This window comes from Gavialis gangeticus, unplaced genomic scaffold (genome assembly GCF_001723915.1).
Source record: "Gavialis gangeticus isolate Ggan-Ray unplaced genomic scaffold, GavGan_comp1, whole genome shotgun sequence".
Classification (NCBI taxonomy): Eukaryota; Metazoa; Chordata; order Crocodylia; family Gavialidae; genus Gavialis; species Gavialis gangeticus.
In genome coordinates, this window is record NW_017729011.1 from 25,067,875 (window position 1) to 25,084,427 (window position 16,553).

A 16,553-nucleotide genomic window follows, 5' to 3' on the forward strand; every position below is an offset into this window, starting at 1 on the left:
CTTCCCTGCCCTTCCCAGCACCTCTCGCTGACGGGACATTTGAGTCTGTGCCCTGTGAACGCTTCCTCCCCTAGCTTCCCCCAGGCAGCGAAGCCTCCTTGCCTTCACCCGAGTGGCCACCCCGCTGCAACGGGCTGGCTCCCAGAGGAAGGCCATCCTCTGCCGTCCTGCCGTGCTGTGCCCTTTGGGGCTCGCCGTGCATGGGGGAGGCAAGAGGAGCGGGGGCAGCCAGCAGAAGCCCTGGCTCGCACGGTCATGCTGGCCTGTCCTCTCTGCCCTGGACCGTGTCTCCTGTTGTCCTCCTAGGCGTAGTGCCCGCAGCCTGGACGTACCGGACTGCTGAGTCTCCTGGCAGAATAAACGCGGATTTTAAAGCCCCCGGTCTCTGTTGCGGTTTGTCTGCGTGACTGCCTCCCCTGCTCCCCATTGCCAGGGACAGGCTGTGCCGCAGCCTCCCCCACAGACCAGGCTGGGCCATGGGCTGGCTTTTCAACCCGTGCCCGCTGCAGGGTTTCGGCTGAGCAGTCTCAGAGGACTCCGTCCTTGAAGGTGTTTGAGACCCGGCTGGACAAAGCCTGGGCTGGGTTGATGTAGTCGGGGCTGGTTTTGCTCCGAGCAGGGGGTTGGACTAGATGTGACCTCCTGAGGTCCCTTCCCACGCTCATTTTCTACGACTTGGGAGGAAGAGGGGTTTCCTTGCTAGCACCCCGCCTCCCCCCTGGCATGACGGGCGAGACCCCCCAGCGCCCGCTGCACCACGTCAGGGGAGACGCAGGAAAGAGGCCAACCCGGAGGGTGAAAGACCGGGGGCTGCTGAGGCTGGAGAAGAGCAAAGGGAGTGTGTATTTGAGCACAACTCCCCAACACACACGAAGCTGTGACAAAACTCGCTCACAGCCAAGGAGGATTACACACAGGAACGGATCTGGCCTAAGGGCTGGGGAGGATCCATCCAGGCCAGCCGGCCTGGGAGCGAGAGGGCTGCCGCGTGGCACCAGGGCTGGACGATGCCTTTGGGCACGGCTGGTCCCAGCTCTGTGCCAGCCCTGGCCTGCCCTGCCCTGCCAAGGGGGCAGCCGTGTGGCCCGAGGGGTGCGAGCAGCAGGCGCCCGCTTGCGGGCAGCTCATCGGGTATTTACAAAGAAGCCAGACGAGCCGCTCGGCTGAAGTGAACTGCAAAATTTATTACAGTGGTTTGCTCCTGACAAGGAAGGGAACAGCCACCTCCTGCCAGGGGTGGAGAGGGTCAGCGGCCGGAGCGCAGGGGGGAGAGAGAGACACTTAAGGACACTTCTCATTGTCTGAAAAATAAAACAGCTTTTCACGCCCGAACCAGATCCCAGCTCTTGAACTGCACAAAGTACGACGTGAAACCGAACCACGGACCGGGAGCGGGAAACGCACTAACAGGCTGAAAGGCAGAAACAAGCATGCTCTTCTGCATCTAACAAGCGGCTGGGACAGGAGCTGCTTCTAGCTGCCGGGGAGGTGCGTGCTGGCCGCGCCGGCTCCTGAGCGCGCCGCACCGCACCGTGCTGCCAGCCCTCCTAGACCAGAAGCGAGCGCCTGGGATGGGAGATATACTGGAACCAACGGTTACAAGGGACCATCACTCACCACTAACATGGAGGCATCAAGAAAGGGCTGCAGGCGCGCTAGCACGTGGCGGCGGCAGTGAAGACGGACCTATGCAGGAAGGGAGATGGGCCCGGGCAAGAGGAAAGGACGGCACTTTGGGCGGCTGCCACGGGCAGGAGGGAGCCATGCTCGGGTCAAAGGGGCTCTGCTGTCTGATATCTGCAGCCAGCCCCGCTCACCGCGTGGGAGGGCTGCACTGGTGAGCACGGAGGCGGCTCATGCACCAGGGGCCACAAGCATCCTGGCTTCCTGCGGCCTTGCCCCAAAGGGGCGCGCACTCGGTCACGCAGGTGCTAACAGCTGCCAACTGCTCCGTCTTAGGGGGAGCAGGGGTGCACTGGCCGGCCAGCTCCCAGCCCTCCAGCAGCCCTGGGGCATGTCTGTCAGGGGAGGTCTGGACCCCCAAATCCAGCGCCCGCGCAGACGTCGCAGGGGAGTGTGGGCGCCTTCTCCACTTGTGACTTGTGGAGTCTCCCTGTGCTCTACAGAGCCTGGCACACAGGGCAGGGGCTGGACAGGGGGCTGCTCAACCCGGTCCCGCAGCGGGTCGGGTAGGACAGTGCCGCCGAGGGTACTCGCCGCTCCGTGCCAGAGGCAGTGCCACCAGGCTGCCAACCTGTCGGTACATGTGGTGAGGACAGACGGCCTCTGCAGGGTACCTCCTGCTCCCGGTCTGGTTCCTAGTGCCTCTTTCAGCCCTGCTTCTCCCTCCCAGGAGCCGGGCACCCTGCACGGAAATTCAAAGCATGGGTTAAGGGGAGACCCGCGCTGCTAGAGCATCCCCTCCCCAAAGGCTTCGCTCCCTGGGGTCCACACAGACCCATGGGGATCGGCGCTGGGGGCAGTAGCGGCTCCGAGGGGCCACCCTGGCAGGCACCATGATGCCCCGGGAGACTCGGCATCTTGGCGTGCTAACCAAGCAGGATCGGCTCCTTGGGGAGGAGAGCACCCTGCTCTGGCACATCAGGCCAAGCTTGCCCAGAGGCAGAGCCCATGTGTTATCTAAGTGCTGACACTGCCCCACCTGTCATCCCGTTGCTTGCTCACCCCTCCCCACCTCCAGCCTTTTCCCATTTACTCTGGGGCAAGACCTGCCCACCCCCAAGCAGCACCCATGGGCTGGCAGGCTTGCACAGCCACACTGCCGTGGCACCATGGTGGCAGGGCAGGGTCACCCCGGCGGAGAGGGACAGCTGCCGTGCAGACCCCACTGGTGGAGGCGAGCCTGGCTGTCCACTCCCTCCCAAACAGAGGGCAGGGGCAGGATGCTCGTGCTGGATGGCCAGCTCCCCGCACAGCACCCTTTGCCACTATCACCCTCCTGCTGCCGACCCCCAGCCCTGACTTCTTGCTCCCCAAATGCTCCACCCCACTGAGCAGAGCCGGGAGCCATCTCCGAGGAGGCAAGCTGGCCATGGAGCCCTTCCCCTCGTTCCCTCGCCGTGGGAGGAGGCATCCCCAAGACGCTTCACATTAGCGGGCAGAGGGGCTGGGGGAAGGTCCCTGCTAAGAAAAGGCAGCTTGAAAGGAACATAAATAAGAGACAAGCCATAGCGAAGGGTGGGTGCCCCCCGCCCTTCCCCCCTGCGGGTGAAGCCAGTGGCTGGGAGGGGAGCTTGCTGCCAGGTGAGAGGCAGGTCTTTGGCGGGTCAGCCCACGCAGGACAGGGCAGGGTGGTGACAGAGCTGTGAAACCAGAGTTCCTGTATATTAAAATAAATCCTCTGAAACTTCCCAAGAGTCCAGTTTCAATAGCAAAGCTGGGGCACGGGGCCGGCCAGCCCTCGGTGCCCGCAGCGGGCGCCACCGCTGCAGTCTGTTGCCTGGAGGCTGCGCTCAAGTCCGCTTGGCGTGGAGCATTTCGATGAGGAGGTTGTTGCAGGGCACCTCCCCACTCAGGTGCTTGTGGTACAGGTACTCCTCGGCCTGCATGCTCAGGGCCCGGATCTCGGCCAGCCGCAGCAGGAGCTGCCGGAACTTGTCCGTGGCGTGCGGGTAGTGGCACACGGTGTACTCCAGCAGCGCCGCGTTGGCCTTCTCCTGCGCGTCCTTGGCCAGGCTGTGGTTCTCCAGGTATTTCACATCTGCAACAGGAACACAGGGCCTGGTCACTGCTGCAGGGAGCCCGAGCAGGGACGCACCCAGACGAACCCAGTGATGTCCCCGCGCTCCCTGCCTGGGGACTTCGCTAGCAGTTACTGAGCAGCGGCTGGAGGACGCGTGCACGTCTGACCCTGCCTGGCCAAACGGCCTCAGTGTGCCCCCAGCAAGGAAATCCCTGTTCCCTCTGACAGGCAGCCCTGACTTGTGACCTGGTTTCGTGCCCAGGATACTTTCCTGAGATGCCATTGCAATGGAAATAATGGGCCTGGCGCCTGGGTGGTGATTTCCACTAGCGCGCTCTGAGCAGAGCCACGCAGGGCACGGGGGTCATCTGGGTGCAGCCAGAGCGGGGGGAAGCAGAGCAGCTGCCTCGTCGGGAGGCTTGCAGAGCTGAGAACTGGCGCGCTTCTAACAGCTCAGACACGCTGACGTCCGAATGTCTAGGAGGGCTTAACTGCCCGATGCACTGCGGGTTTCCAATGTAGGAACAGAGCTCGGCAGATGTGGCAACCCCAGTCCTCTGCACAGCGCCAGGGTCTAAACATTGCCTGGACCTGGCTGCTTCCCAGGGAGGGATGCATCCTGCAACAGGAGCACTGAGTCTAACCCTAAACTCTGCAACGCTCGCCCAAGGATTTGAATGGACGTGGCTATGCTGCAGCTCCCGAGGGAAGACTCCTGCATGCAAGAGGAGGGAGCACAGAGCAACCCACCAGCTCTGCTTTGCCCCCCTCAGAGTGAGCCCTTTGGTGCACTGGACACGCCACAGGCAGCCCCTGTCTGCAGAGCAAGCCATTGCCACGCGGGCAGGGACGTCCCAGCCGCCACAGGCTTCCCTGCCCTGTGACCTGAACAGCTGAGCTGTGCTGACCTCTCAGGGCTCATGGGCCCCTTCCCATCTCTGCCCCTGCGAAGCCTGATGGGCCAGTGCAGGGTGCCCGGTGGGAGAGCCACCGTCCAGGTAAGGTGCAGACCCGGGGGCATGGCCACCGCCCAGTATCACCGGTCCCTCGGGGGGTTATCCCAGGTCAGAGCCCTGAAGGAGCACAGAGCACACGGGGCACTTTATTCCCGTGACTGAACTGAGCTCCCGAGTCAGTGCGCAGGACGGTTTAGTTCACGCGCGTGTCCATGCACCCTCCTGCTCGCTGCCCTCTACACACTGCTCTTGAACGAGTGTGCAGTTCCCAGCAGGTGGCAGGATGCTATTGCCGTGCCTCCCAGTGAGCAACACTCACATTTTCCGTTTTCCTTTGGCTAAATAAATCCCAGCTTTTTGAGCCGTGTAACACGGTCAAACCAGCCCCCTGCTCCCGTGGCTTTGGTAAAGCGACACTATATATGCCTGCTTGTTTTTGGATACCATGTAAACACCGCAAGGATTGTATCTCAGACCCCACTTCCAAGAGACCTTGCTCTAAACATCCTCGCCGAAAACATTTGGGGCTACCGGCTTTAGCAGATTTACTGTACTAGATAGAGTTGCAGCAACAATCGCCATTTTGCCTGATAACAAAGCTGCTGTCTGTGTGTGCACGTAGCCGCTGGCTGCACCAAACCCAGTTCAGGTCAGAGATTTCAGCTCAAAGCCATCAAATCTGAGCCCTGGGAAGTGTTGGAGTTGAGCCTGAGCCTTGAGCGCAGTGGGTTGAAGGGCTTGGGCTGACAGGTGATAGATCTGCCCATGATAAAACACAAAGGCTTGAGGGGTCCCTGGAAGAGGACAGGCTCCTTTGCAGAGCTCGCACCTCCGTGCTAAAGGGAATTGCTCATGGAAATCAACTGGGGGAAGAAACCGAGCAAGGTGGCACCATGGAAGATGGGCACAAATCCCACCCAAGGATAACTCTGCGCACTGCAGGGGGGCAGGGAGGGGGTAGATTTGCCCTAAAGACTAAAGATGACCTTACAGCAATGGAAGATCAGGAGTTTTTGCTCCATCTGGATGCATTACAGCTTCCTAAACACAGGTCAGAAAGAAAAGCAGCGGTGATGAGGCCTCAAGAGCAGAGACAGCGAGGAGGTGGTGGTGAGATGCACAATCCACCAAACTCCTTCCCGGACCCTCGAACAAGCCGAACGAAGTGAGGTTTGGGAGAGGCAGTGGAGCCCGGATGATAAGAGGCTGGTCAGAGAGTACTTGACCAAACCAAATACACACCCAGCGGCCTGTCCGGGGCATGAGTACGTTCCAGGAGCCGCAGGCCTGAGTCACTGGATGGCGTGACTCGGGGGCCGGGCTGAATCAGGCAGAGCGTGTCAGCGGGGCTCCGTGTCAATGGCTGTTTGAGTCACGTGTGGGGCCTGGACAGTCTGCGGAACGGACGGTGCCCCTGGACTGGAGCGAATCACCTGCAATGGGGCTGTCACCTGGGAGGAAAACCAGGTGAGGGACCCTGACCAAGAGGCCTACCCACAACTGCCCTGCCTCGCTCCAGCCGGGCGCCTGGGGCCTGCTCAGACCCACTTGGCTTCAACCAGCACCTATGCCCCGTCTAAAAGGGGGAAACCGGACCGGCACGCCAATCAGACCGAGTCCCGGCTCAGCGAAGTAGGTGCTGCCACATTGCTGCCTGCTCAGCACAGGCACGAGTGCAAGCAGGGAGGCCTGGTGCCCACTGGGTCCCAGCAAGGGAATCCAAACTAGTGGCAGAGGTGATCTCTTTTATTAGACCAACCAGATGTTTGCAAAAATCCTGCAAGGGAGTGGTGCAAGCCCCATCACCCAACACCTCTGCACAAAGCCCAGGGGAGTGCCGATGGCCTGGCGCAGGGCTGGGCAACAGCATGACCTGCCGGGTCTTTCCCCACCTCCGCGCTGGACAGCTCAAAGCAGCCGAGGTGCATGCGCTATACCCTTCCCCTCCTGTGGCACATCTGCTCTGAGTGTGGCTGTCTCTGCTCTGTGCGAGCTCGTTGTTATGAAATCTCTTTATCTGCATAAGGTTATTGTGAATGTCATAAAAAAATGAAGTTATATTGATAAATGTCAAACCTACACCCTGAGTTGGCTCAACAATAGCTAGTTCTACTTGATGAACTCACCTGGTTCTCAGAAAGACCCTATTCACGGTTTAATTGAATATTTGAATAATCTTTTCATTCCTGCAAAGAATAAAGAATGTTGTCCAAATAACATTGACTCACTTCATTTAGAGACACTGCAGCAGTTGCAAAGACTCTGTCCTGTGACAAAGCAGCCCATCACACATACAGATATGCCTGGGATTATTTCTATGCCCTCAAGTGTTCTTCCTATTCACAGCTCCTTTTGTTTGGGAGAAGCTGCTGATAAATTGCAAACGCTTAAGGGAATGTGGGCTATAAAAGCCTCTCTTCCTCCCCTCCCCAAGAGTAGCTGCTTCATGAATGTAAGTCATGAAATCGAATGATAGGTCAATCCATTAAGGCTCTATTAAGCCCTTCTGTAGAACAAAGCTAACCTGTGCCGTCCTCATAAATATTGCTATTTTGAGAAGTCCTAATTTTAATTAAACCTCTTTACCTGCTCAGGAGAGAAATCTATTTAGAACTCAAATGGCAGGCTCTTGTGTGCATGGCTTGGCTTTGATTGTGCTGTGGCAGAGTGGTAAATGTGGAAATTCTCTTGTTAAAGGCAATTACATCCCACACATAATACGCAGTCCCGTCCTCTACAGCTGAGCCTGCGAAGGGCAAATTATTCCAAGGGGCTCTGCATTACGGAGACTCGGTCGGGCTGGGGAAGAGTGACAGGCGGGGACGTGCAGCCCATCTTCTGCCCCTCCCTGCCGCTCCGAACATGCCACGGAGGCAAGATTTGAACGTGCGGCCAGCTCCGGGAGGCTCCTGCGCTTTGCCGACAGGCACGGCCCTGGGGTTGCAATGGACATGCCCACGCAGCAAAGGGCATCCACGCGCCTTGGGGACCTCGCCGCAGAGGGGCTATGACTAGCAGAGCCAAAATGCCACCACCTACCGCCCCTCTTCTCCCAAACTGGCAGTGGCTCTACCACCTCCAGCCACCCGCCCCCCTATTTTGCAAGCCGGGCACTGTTTGTGCCTCAGCCTTATCACTGTTTAACCAGCAGATTATCTTATTTAATTTCCTTGGACTTTAAAGCAGCTTTTTTTGAAAGAGGAAACAACGGCTGGGGAAGGTTTGGTATGGGCTCTCAGTGCCAGGGCCAGCTCCTTCTCACCGTCTCGCAGGGCCTGCCACGTCCACCCGGCGAAGGCACGCGGCACGTACGCAGCGTACCTGACCGTTGGTGCTTCACGCATGCAGAGAAAGGAGAGAAGACAGCAAATGCTCATCGGCCACGCTGGAAAAGCCTTGGCCTGCCAAACAGCCCGGGTCAACCAGAGCTGCCAAGCTCACCTCTGTAAAAAATATCCCATGGAAAACAACTAATCACTAGTCCACCGGCCATGGCTGTGGCTGTGACTGTGACTGTGCAAGGGGCCTCAGAGAGCTAGAAAACATCCCTGGAGTCGAGTGCCTAAGTCTCTTGGGTTTCTCTGAAAAATCTCCGCCCGGCCCCCACCTCCACTGTGGTCAGACTGCTTCACACAAGAACATTAAAGGTTTCACGAGCGATTTGGAGAATCTGTCAGGGCACAACTGGTGAAATCGGGGAAGACGCTATAAACGGTTGTACCGCCTCCGCCTTGATGGAGCCAGGCAGCCCCGAGGACATGCCCTGCACGCCCTGGTGCTCACACGGTGCAAGCCGTGGGGAAGCCTGTGCATGGGATGCCTGGAAGAGCAAGGGAGGCCGGCACACCCCAGACATCACGCATGATGCAAGGTGCCTCCAGGTTCGTGTTCGAGCCCTGGCTGGTTCCCCGTCATTCGAGGGAGGACACGGACACCCCCTTGGAGTGCTGTGGGCTGTTTGGGACCGAGCGAGTCAAACCTGCAGAGCTGTCCCCTCCCTCCAGACTGGAGGGCCCTGCCTTCGCCATCTCCGGCAAGCAAGTGGCCTGCTAAGGTGGGCAGCTCTTTAACCATCCTTGGGATCCTGGCACACGACCGGACGACAATTAGGATATGATGAACACACGTGGGATCCTACTGCACTATAAAGCTGCCTCTGGCTGGACACAAAGAGTCCTCTGGGGGCAGGGGTCCAGGTCGACCTTTGCAAAAAGAAGAGGCTCTGACGGATGCACTGGCCCTAGTGACTGGCGGGACAAGTCTGGGGTGACAATCTAGGACCCACAGAGGGGCTGGATGTCCACAAAGTGCAAGCCCCGGTTCCCTAGAAAATCAGTCCCTTGGGATACAAAACCACAAGACTCTTGCAAATCTTAGTTTTCGCTCATTCCTTTCTTTCCCCCCAAACACACCTGTCCCCGAAGGCCCTCGCATATCCCGGGAGGCCATACAAGGCACCACAGGCCTGGAGAGGCCTACAGGGAAGGACTACGGCCTCGTTGGCCAACGTGAGACCTGCGCACGCTCTCTCCATCAGCAGCTCTTGCATTAAGATGCTGATCTACCTGATGGGGCAGGTGGAAATGGGAGGTCCCAGTGTAAGCGAGCACCATGAGACCCTCCGGCAGGCACCCAGGGGCCCGCCAGAGCCATCCAACATCACCAAAGCAGCAATGGGAACGTGACTGCTCAAGGAAGGGGGAAGACAGGGCAGGGTGCAAAGAGGAAGGAGAAACAGATGGAAGGGATGAGAAAGGAGGGGGAGAGGTCCTGGGCTGGAGGGAATGAGGGGGAGGAAGAAGGCCCCAAGCCACACAGATGATGCTGGCTCTCCAAGACCCCTTGACGGTGCCCAATGGTGCCCCACACACAAAGGAGCACCGGCCAGGCAGGGTGCAGACCGGTCCCCTCTCGCTGACCCCAACGTGGCTTCGGGAGCACAAAAGCCTCGACCCCCCGCAACCAAGTGGGTCCCGGCAGGGGGAAGGCAGCATGGCCCCTGCCTGCAGCCTGCGCCTCGTGATGGGCCCGTGGCAAGGTGATAATTAGACACCTGCAAAAAGAAACTTCCCAGATCAATAGCAGCTGCTCAGCCAGGCCGCCACGGCGCTGGCCGCTTGCGCCGGCTCCCGTCCACGCGCATTGCTATGGTAACCACCTGGGCTACACAAATGAGCCCAGGACTTGTGGGGACAGCCCCCCCACATGGCACAGATATTGTGTCTAGGCAAGGAGCGACTGCGCGGGTTGGGCCGCGCTGCCGGACCGCAGACCACGGGGCGGGCACCGGGCATGAGACGGATGCCCAGGCTGCCCGTCCTGGCTCTGACGCAAATGCCGCCAGATAGGGCCCGCGCCTCCTCGGGGGATTGTAAACACGGGTGTTTTGCAGAGCCCTATCAGCCGGCTTGTTCCGCTGCCCCGGGCAACAGCCTCGTTACCAAAATAGCCCTCCGGCCGCTTGGCACCAGGTGGGATCTCGGCTGCTCCCTCAGCCACGTGGCACTTGCCCGGTGACACCATTGCCCCGTGCCAATGCGTCCCTGCCAGCGCCGGCTCGGCCGACCGGAGGGGTACGAGGCGTCCCCCCGCAGTGTGCATGGGCACGGCTGCTCCCCTCCGGACCTGGGGGGCTGAACCCTGCCCAGAGCCCCCTGAAGCAGAGGTGCTGCCCCCCCGGAGAGAGGAGCAGGCAGGCCCCGCTGTGCCCATATTTCTCCTTGTTCCTTACAAAGTGACAAATCTTTTTCTCCCTTTACAAAGCATTTTGCCTGGTGAATGCTGATGCCTCGGCTCCCGGCAGCCCTAGCAAGTGTGTCTGGAGAGAGAAAGGTCCCTGGCTCTCCACCCACTGCCGGGAGCCCGGGGCAAGCCCATGCTGTCCAGCCCCCCATCCTCCATCTGGCCCCCGCAGACCAAGACACTCACCGAGACTGAAGAGTATCAGGAACTTGAGGCAGACAAACTCCTGCCGGTCAACCTGGAGGGAGTGCATATGCAGGACGAGCTCCTGGGCACGCAGGACCAGGTTGTTCAGGATGGAGCCCGCTTGCACCGCCAAGGTCGACATGTCCACCTGGGAGCACAGGGAGGAAGCGGGGCTCAGTAGTTGCAGCAGTGCACGCTCAGCAGCACCCATGGGCTACCCCAGGGCACCCAAAAAAGTGGACCTGCTCCAGGCTCGGGGCGTGCTCCCCACATCCGTCAGACACCGGAGGAACGGGGGCCAGATCCCTCCATTGCTACGGCTGGATTCTCAGGGGCAAACGTGGGATGCACAATGGAGAAGCTAGGTGGATTCACCCATGTAAGCCCACCATACTAGCCCAAGCGGGCACCTTCCACCCCCCGTGGGGAGCCCAGGAGCTGCCCCCCACTACGCTTCAATCGTTGCTGCAAACAGGAGGTGCCCTGGTGGGAGCAGGCGCTGCCCGTGGCGTCTCCGCTCCGGGCAGGCCTGGCTGGTTCTCACACCCAGCTTCTGTAAATACAGCCGCGGCTGTTGATGTTTCTGCTGAGAAACGTCTCGCTGCAAACCCAGGAATCCTCCCTGCGCTGCCGGCTGGAAGCCGAGACGGAGCCGGCTGCCGGGGCCTTGTGGACATGTGGGTCTATCTGCAAGCCGCTGTTTCTCCCTCGCGGCATAAACAATCCCGGACCCAGCAAAAACAACGCTGCGGTCCCCTGCCCGGGTCAGCCCCTGATCCGGAGGCGGTGGGAAGGCGGGGCAGCGGGAGGGAGGGGCTCTCGGCAGAAGTAAGACAAAAGTCACTCGTTTCCCCTCGAGCGAGGCCGGCTCGCAGCTGGGAGCAGGGATACGTCTTGGACCAGGGGCTGCAGCTGGGTCCGTAAAGGCTCCTGCCCTGCAGCGCTCAGCTCAGACGTGCCCACGGTGTCATGGCCTGGACTGACGCCCCGAGAAGCCCAGGGGCTGCCCGTGCCCCAGCGCCCTCGTGGAGAGCCAGGCGCGGGACAGATCTGGGGCTCGGACTCGCCTACCAGCCCCGGATTCGGCTCCCAGCGTGGACACCAGCCCCTCCGCCTCCTGGCCCCTGCCCTCAGCTATGAAATGCAAGGCAGGGCCGTGCTACCTTTGTCCTGACACCGGTGCTCAGAGATGTCAGGGGTTGCGGCTCTGGGGATGGGAAACGTTTCATTGCAAGCCAGTAGCCTGCAGGCAAACCTGGCCTCCGGCGAGCCACAACGGGGCTTTCTAGCTAGGGGAGGAGAGCATGAGGGCAGAAGCAGTGCCGTACTGGGTCAGACCAGCGGCCCACCTGGCCCGGGGTCTGACCATGGCAGAAGTGGATGCTATACAGAGGAAGCAGGGGACCAGATCTCTCTAGCACGGCAGGAAGTGGCAGCCCTGATCTCCATCAGCTTCCAAAAATATGAAAGCAAGAAAAAAATCAAAGCAAAAGAGCATTTGCCAACCTGGAAGCAAGCTGGCAATCGGACAACTGCGAGACGCGCTGGGATGGGGCTGGCCCCACATCCCCCAGGTCGGGGCAGGCCCCAGGCATGACAGCACTAGCTGCAGAAGCACCCAGGGCCCGTGTCTGGGACTGGGGAACAGGGCAGGGGCTGCCATTTCCCGGCACGCCGCTTACCTCCTGGCCGGTGACGAGCAGCAGGCTGTGCTCCTTGCCGTGCTGCACCTGCCTGTAGATGTGGTCGAACACCAGCAGCTCGCTCCAGCAGTTTTGCAGCAGCTTCATCTGGTCGCCCACCTGGAGCAATCCATAATGCAGCCATCAGAGCCCCGGGCCTGCTGGCAGGACGGGGGCCCGCCACGCACCATGCTGAGGGGTCAAACCGGGTCCTGGAGGCCTCTCGTAGGAGGTAGCCCCCTGTCCTGTCCAGCATCCCCCCATTCCTGCATTTCTGTGGCTTATTACCCCGGCATGGACAGCAAGTGCCCGGGACAGGCAGGAGCACCTGGGCGTGACGAGGCCCAAGCGCAACACTGCCGCACTCGCACGTGCCCGTGATCCCTCAGGAGCCCCCTTGTCTGCCCCATTCCAGCCCAGCACAGGGTGGCCAGTCAGACGGCCGGCTGGAAATGGTGTAATAGGAACAGGAATTAGGAATGACTGCAATAGGGGTTAGTTCAGCACTGTCAAACTGCTGTCGGGGCAGAGCCATGCGCCACTGCTGATCGCCCCGCACGGGGTCTCGCCTGCCCCGGATGTGCAGATGCCGACTCTCGACGCAGCGCCAGGGGGGCTGTACCGCTGCTCTTCCGGCCAGCGAACAGACCCGAGCCCCCCTGACAAACAGCTCGGCTTGTACAACCTGTGACCCCACCCCAGGCTTGGGTCCGCCGTCCAGGCAGACACGGAGATGCACTGGTGGAAAGTGCCGGCGGCTAACGCAAGCCGCTGACACGAAAACCTGCAACCGGCCTGATAACAAGAGACCTGCAAACGGTTCCCTGCCTCTGTCCCCAACCCTGTGACGGGCAACCCCGTGAGTCACTTAGGTGCCGGGAGCCTCCGTTGTCACGGTCGCCCCTGGGCTGGCTCCCAGACAAGTCAGCTCCTTTCACAAGCTCACTGTCCTTCTTATCAGTGCTGGTTTTCCCCTGCCAGGCGAGACTCTCACCCAGCCCAGGCACAAAAGTTAAACAAAACGATGCCCCAAAGAATGGGGCGTTGTTGCTGCACACAAAGGGCCTGTGTTTCCCGGGGCAGCGCTTTGGATACTTTTTCCAGTGAAGAATACAGTGTCCATCCATCCCCTGCACAGGGATGCGGGTGCGGAAAGCTGGCTTTGGAGACAGGCATTGCACCAGCGCCTTTTAACCCCACAGCGCCCAGCGGGGAGCTTAGGTGGGGATGGGCACTCGGGCGGGCACATGTGCAGCCCTTCCGGCCGCGTGCAATGCAGAACAGAGAGCCCCCCACTCCTGGCCAAGCGGCCTCTTCCTCCCACGGCCTCTTTCCCTGGCTCCGCTCGCCTGGCCCAGCTGCTGCGGCCACCCCAGCCACAAGCGCAGCACGGTAGCGGAGGTGGACGGGGGCAGATGCTCCCTCCTCAGGGGGTCGGAGCACCACGGACATCCTGGGGATGGCTTGGCTCAAGCTTTCCCACCAGATACAGGGGCACAGACACGCAGCACGACGCAGACCAGCTCTTGGTATTTAGTGTCCCCCATCATCCACCCCGGGTGTTGAATTCAAGGCTTGCAGCCACTCTAGCCAAGGAGTGCAAGCAACTGGAAAGAGCAGCAAAGCAGACAGGCCCGGCTGGGCCAGGAAGTCAGCAGCAGCATTAGCAAGAAGCAGATGAGCTTTTGCAGTTTATTCATTCTCCCTGTGATGGCTCCAGGAATAGGATTTGGGGGCAGCCCCCTTCTGCCTGGGGGCATCGGGGAGCATTGCCTAGCTCCTGCACGGACATGCCAGCGCTGCCAGATCTTGCAAACTTGCAGCTCGTGCTGCAGGAGAGGATGGAGTTTCCTGGGATCTCCTGGGATCCAAGTCCCTTTTGTAGTGGTTAAAAGGAAGCCCCTGGCCCTGGGGGCGGCAGAGACAGGCTGGCAAATGCAACCCAAAGAGGCTCCGAGCAGGACGGCAAGTGAAAAGGAGCCACAAGTGCACTTGATTTAAGCCAGGCCTGACTCACAGCGGTTGAAGCTCCGAGGCTGGCAGAAAGGGGGTTCAGGAGCATGCCGTGGCTCCCCCAGCCATCTCTTGGGCAGAGCTGGCTCCTACCCCCTGCCTGGCTGGCCCCCAGTGTGTTTTCAGGAAGGGCTCCGACTCCTGCTCAGCGGGTGGCTCTCCGCCCCTCTGGAGAAGTCACCTTGTGTACACAAAGCCCGTGCAACAGTGCGCGGCATGCACCGGACTCAGCACCACGCACGCACCGGGGCCAGAGGGGCGGGCAGGGCGCACCCCGAGCACCTCCACAGAGCACATATTCGGGTTGCAGGGAGCGACTTGCAAGGCCATTGCGCTTGCCGCTTTTAATAGAGGGAAGACAAATGCCGTGCCGTGGAGCTGGATAATATCGTCATTCTGCAGAAAGGGCTGCAATAAACCAGCAGCTGCCGATCGTGAAGGGAATAGAAGTCAGATGAGAAAGAGCTTTATGGTCTCTGGGCCCCGCGTGCTGGGGGAATGACATGGGTTTGCTGCTGAGGGGCTGTGCTTGGAGTTAGGTCTCCAGAGAGAGGAAGAAACAGGGGCAGGCTGAATCTCTGCAAGCTTCTCACATCCCCTGGCTCAGCCTACGGCACCCGGCTGCCCGGGGCCTGTCTCTGCAGGCAGCCCTGCCCTGCTGCATCGTGCATCTTCCAGCTCCGCCAACGCACCTGGAACCCGCTACAAAGGATGCATCCCCGGCACGGCTGTAAACACCTGCAGAGGCCTCAGCAAGGCAAGACCGTGCCCAGACGCTCTGAGCTACATCTACGCTGTACAACAGCCCGGGCAGTGTGTCTGGCTCCAGCTTGGAGGAAAATGGGCTACTCGGTTCAGACACTGAACTGAAACCCCAGCGGATGAACCGCCCAAGACCAAACCCAGAGATTTGGGCTGGGGGCTGGACAAATGCACACACGTGGCGTTCCCTTTCAGATCGACCAGAAGCTCCTCGATTGATCCTGAATGCCAGGATCACAACACAATGCTCCTCTCCAGGTCGCTTAACCCCTCCTTCACAACCGAGGCCCGTGATGGACTGCGGGACACCAGTGCCGCGCAGGCAGCCCACACGGGGCGGGGCGGGGCGGGGCGGGGCGCTGCAACATACCAGACCAGCACATCCAAAATGAAGAGCATCCTCATTTCCAATGCTTCCTCAGGGCTTCCTGAGCAGGCCTGTTCTCAAAACCCCTCCCCTGAAGTCACAAGCAGTCCCGCTCCCCTCTTTCTGCCCATGTTCCCACTCACTGACATGAATGCACCTGGTTCTGTTCGCAGCACCTCTGCCGGGCACTGCAGCGGGGAGACATCCTCCTTCCCCAAGCATCGCTGCCTGGCTCGAGGGGAGTGCAAGCTGTGCAAAGCAGGGATGGGGCTCACAGCCCTGATGTGTGGGGAGTGGGCACGGAAACACCAGATGGTGTAAACGGAGCAGAGTGGGTTTGAACTGGGCTCCGGCGCTCTCCTCTTTCCATGGCCTCTGCACGAGTTAGTTCAAAGACTTGTTGGTAAGAAAGGACCGCAGTCCTTCATGCCAGTGTCCTGCCCTTACTGTCTGGGGTAGACCGAAGCCTGCTCGCAAGAAAAGGACTTTTAATGGATGGCATATTTTTAGTTGAGCAGGCTACATGTAACCTGTTCACAAAACCCAGCGACAGCAGATATTCCACAGCACGGTGATCATCCCGGCTGTTGTTCATCAACAAGAACATTCTTTTATGATTAAATAAAGGGGTTTTTTTTCCTTGACAAGCTGCGAGCTCTACAGAAAAATCCATTTACCTGTGATAAATGGTGTTTGGAAGATAAAGAGCTGTGGAGAAAGGGCAGAAGCTCCTTCAGCCGGTGCCACAGAACAAATGACCGGGGACTAGGTGCTGTGAGGAACAGGCCTGCATGCTTTAAAGGTCTCGGTAATGTGCCCGCCTAATGCACTCGTCTCTAAAGGCCTGGGCTCAAAGTGTACAAAGCTCCCATCCCCGGCAAGAAGAATTCCCCCAGTGATGGGAAGTCCCTTGCAATTCTCCTTCCTTCCAGAAAACAAGGTGGGATTTCAAAACCTTGAAAAGTATTCAGCTTTCCCCATTAGCCACAGGGGCTGTTTGTTTTTAATGAAAATGCTTGACAATTGCTTGCTTTCCCTTCAAGCCGTATATAGTTGCCTGGGAAGTGCAGAGATCGGCATTCTGCACATTCCTGAGTTTTCTGTTGCGAGCAAGATGCTTTCTTCCACACAAATCTTAAGTG

General features: G+C 59.6%; 1 protein-coding gene across 1 annotated transcript in view; it reads right to left on the reverse strand.

Moving 5' to 3' along the window:
* Positions 1–2,540: 2,540 nt before the first annotated feature.
* The window catches only part of NR5A1 (nuclear receptor subfamily 5 group A member 1), a 53,165-nt gene continuing 39,152 nt past the window's right edge, over positions 2,541–16,553 (reverse strand). Inside the window, exons 5-7 of the mRNA XM_019510321.1 lie at positions 12,270–12,389; positions 10,588–10,735; positions 2,541–3,721 (exon numbers count right to left, since the gene is read on the reverse strand). Of these exons, the coding sequence (XP_019365866.1) occupies positions 3,474–3,721; positions 10,588–10,735; positions 12,270–12,389 (516 nt within the window). The 3' untranslated portion in view covers positions 2,541–3,473. The remainder of the gene's footprint in view (positions 3,722–10,587; positions 10,736–12,269; positions 12,390–16,553) is intronic.